Source organism: Pterocles gutturalis, unplaced genomic scaffold (genome assembly GCF_000699245.1).
Source record: "Pterocles gutturalis isolate BGI_N339 unplaced genomic scaffold, ASM69924v1 scaffold3129, whole genome shotgun sequence".
Taxonomy (NCBI): Eukaryota; Metazoa; Chordata; class Aves; order Pterocliformes; family Pteroclidae; genus Pterocles; species Pterocles gutturalis.
The window spans coordinates 122-3,347 of NW_010132917.1; the positions used below are offsets into that span (position 1 = coordinate 122).

Genomic DNA, 3,226 nt, shown 5'->3' on the forward strand with positions numbered 1-3,226 from the left:
CCAGCACTGCAGCTCGCTTTGCTGCTAGGACAAGAAATCTTGCTTCCCTCTGCTGTCGCCTCTCGGGAGCAGGGGCCATGGAAATGTGAGCAGGGGCTCCAGTTACAGGTGCCGGAGCCCCGCAAAGGTCAGCGGCCAGCTGATCCTGAGTCAAGGCTTCTCCAGGCTGTGTGGGGATTAACGAGGCTGTTTTCCTTGTTCCTGCAGAGTGTGGTGAAGCTGATGCGGGGACTGCTCCAGTGCATGATGAGACAGGTAGGGACTGGGGAGCGACTCCAGGAGTCAGGTGGTCTCCTCAAAGCCCAGCTCTGCCACAAAGACTGTTGGTCCCAGCTGTGCCAGCTCTCCTCAGCCTTCCCTGACAAGTGGAGGGAGGGCCCCCTTCCAGCAAGTCTTGAAATAAGTTCTGACTTGGCATCTGTCCCTGATGTGATGGAAGTCCCAATGCTGTGGGCCGGTGGCCAGTGGAGCCTTTGCCAGCAGCTCTGTCTTGTGGCCTGGCTGGCACTGGGACTCCGCAACTCTTCTCCCTGAGGACATTTGTGGTGACCCTTTTCTCTCCACATGGTGCAGCTGTGGCTGTAGGCCCTCCACGGCTGCAGCCCTCTGCTAGGATGGCATGCGAGCCTGCACTCGCTGCCTCGGTGCGTGGAGGGGCTCAGCCAGGTGCTGTAGGATTTCTGCACTGCCAGGCACAGCTCCACACTCTGGGCTGATGGCATGGGGCAGCCCTTGGCTCTGGGGTGCCAGACCTCTCTGGAGACAGGGTTTGATGAACCCCTGCATCTCTTTGCCCTTCTCAAGGTGGACAAGGTGGAGGCGTTCAAGTACAGCCAGAGCACCAAGGACTGCCTGCATGCCAAGTACAACACCCACACCTGTGCCACCGTGGTGGGGGACCACGAGTGGGGTCACCTACAGATGGATGCCACTTCCCTCTACCTGCTCATGCTGGCACAAATGACGGCCTCAGGTGATGCTGCTGGGTTATGCCACTTCAGCTGTGAGCACACTGATCTCCAGGGCTCTCCGTGTTCTCCGCTTGGGTGCAGCTTCCTGGGTGCCAGGCTGCTGCGATGACCTCCCCCGCCTCACTGTCTTCTTACACTAACAGCATTCGAGTTGGATTTGGGCCCCTTGATGTCTGTCTCTCTAAGAGCCCCCGTTTGCCTGAAGCACTAGAGCTGCCATAGAGGGGTTGGAGTGGGGACAAGGAGCCAGCCAGGATGTGGCTCTCGTGGGACGGGCATGCAGTGAAGAGGAGGGGCCTGGCCTGGGTTACTGCAGCACCTTCGTAGGGATGCCTGTGGGCTCGGAGTGACTAATGTGAATTCCTCCCTCTTCTTCAGGCCTCCACATAATTCACAGTCTGGATGAAGTCAACTTTGTCCAGAATCTCGTGTTCTACATCGAAGCAGCCTACAAAACTGCAGTGGGTAGCCTGTGCTGGGGAAGGGGAGTGTGATCTGGGGGTGTGGGTGGTGGGTTGGTATCTAGGGGCAGCTGTGGGTCCCTCCTGAGCCTCGGCGGGCAGAGTCCCGCGGCATCTGCTGGGAGCATCACTGATGGGTGGGATTCAAAGGCTTTCTGGGTGTGCTGTGAAATGCTGACTGCTTCAACGTGCCGCTGCCTCTGCGCAGGACTTTGGTATATGGGAGCGCGGGGACAAGACGAACCAGGGCATCACAGAGTTGAATGCTAGCTCTGTCGGCATGGCCAAGGTGAGCCAGGGAGAGGTGCTGGGTGGGTGGTGGGGAGCACCGCTGGCCCCGTGCTGCTTTTTTACAGGGAAGGCTGGGTGCATTAAACTATTGAGGCTCAATGCCCCATGCGGCAATAGATTCCTGGGGAGGAAGACCTTTCTCCTTGTGTGCTGGGATAAAACTGTGGCCCTCTTGCCTGAGTTTTGCCTGAACTGGGAGTGAGCTGGGAGTGATAAATGAATTGGGGTGTGTGGCAGAAATGTCCAGGGCCCTGTTGATGCGTGGCTGCCTGTGGCTTTGGAGGTGTGGTCACACTCTGACCAGGGTGCTCTGCAGCCACAGCAGAGTTTAAATTTGGGCAGTGTGTTGCACAGAGGGGCTGGCATGGGTGAGAGCTCTTACAGATGAGCAGTGTGGTGGAGAACTTGCTGCTTTGGGTCTCACCCCGCTTGCAGGCTGCCCTGGAGGCACTGGATGAGCTGGATCTCTTTGGAGCAAAGGGAGGCCCGCAGTCAGTGATACGGGTGCTGTCAGATGAGGTGCAGCACTGCCAGGTGAGACCTGCATGGGCTTTACACTGTTGCAGGATGAGCTGTGATCTGCTGAGGTTGTGGTGTGAACAGCGCCCAGCCTGGCAATCTAACCCCCCCTCCTTCCCCTTCACCCAGTCCATCCTTCACTCGATGCTGCCCAGGGCCTCCACGTCCAAGGAGGTGGATGCCAGCGTGCTCTCTGTCATCTCCTACCCAGCATTCGCTGTGGAAGACAGCGAGCTGGTGGAAGTCACCAAGCAAGAGATCATCACGAAGCTGCAGGTGAGTGGCTCTGCCCTTGTCTCGCCCTTCCTAGGAGACAGCTGCAGTCCAAACTGTTGTAGCCCTTTTCTCCCTAAAAACGTTCTCTGGGAGGGGATGCTGGGGTGTGTCCTGTCCCAGTCTCCGTGACCTGAGGCAGAGGTGCGCAAAGGAACGGTCCTGTGTGCTGTAGCTGTGGGCTGTGATTGTGGTGCCTGAGCACTGGGTGAGCAAGTGAGGGGGTATTTGGCTGGAGGAGATCCCCTCGCCCCGTGCTTCTGCGTTGAAGGTACAAGGTATCTCAAGGCTATGCCTCTTGCTTAACACCTCTTTTCCTCCCTTCCAGGGACGCTATGGCTGCTGCCGCTTCCTCCGCGATGGATACAGGACCCCCAAAGAAGTAAGTTTCCCAGCCCTGCCGCCTGCCAGAACTTGAGTGCCAGGCAGTGGCTGCCTTGGGTAGCGTTTGCAGCCCACCCCGAGCGCAGCACAAAGGCTGTGGTGGGGAGCACTGGGAAGACGAGAGCCCTGAGTAGCAAGCAGTGTCACCAGTCTGGGCAAGGCTTCCTAAAATGCCAGAGCCCATCGCAGAGGTGGTTCATCCCACCCGCACCCATAGCAGGTGGGCAGAGGATGGCTCTGCCCGCATCCTGGGACCTTGTGGTGCTGCGTATCTCTTAGGCTGGGGGAAGGCAGGACCACTGCCTCGGGTGGGAGCCCTGCTGAGGT

At 58.6% G+C, this 3,226-nt stretch overlaps 1 protein-coding gene across 1 annotated transcript in view; it reads left to right on the forward strand.

The window, feature by feature from the left end:
- Positions 1-207: 207 nt before the first annotated feature.
- PHKA1 (phosphorylase kinase, alpha 1 (muscle)) overlaps positions 208-3,226 on the forward strand; it is a gene marked incomplete at its 5' end in the record, with an annotated part of 18,209 nt that continues 15,190 nt past the window's right edge. Inside the window, 7 exons of the mRNA XM_010081026.1 lie at positions 208-255; positions 805-973; positions 1,350-1,432; positions 1,641-1,721; positions 2,159-2,257; positions 2,372-2,518; positions 2,844-2,897. Coding sequence (XP_010079328.1) covers positions 208-255; positions 805-973; positions 1,350-1,432; positions 1,641-1,721; positions 2,159-2,257; positions 2,372-2,518; positions 2,844-2,897 — 681 coding nt within the window. The remainder of the gene's footprint in view (positions 256-804; positions 974-1,349; positions 1,433-1,640; positions 1,722-2,158; positions 2,258-2,371; positions 2,519-2,843; positions 2,898-3,226) is intronic.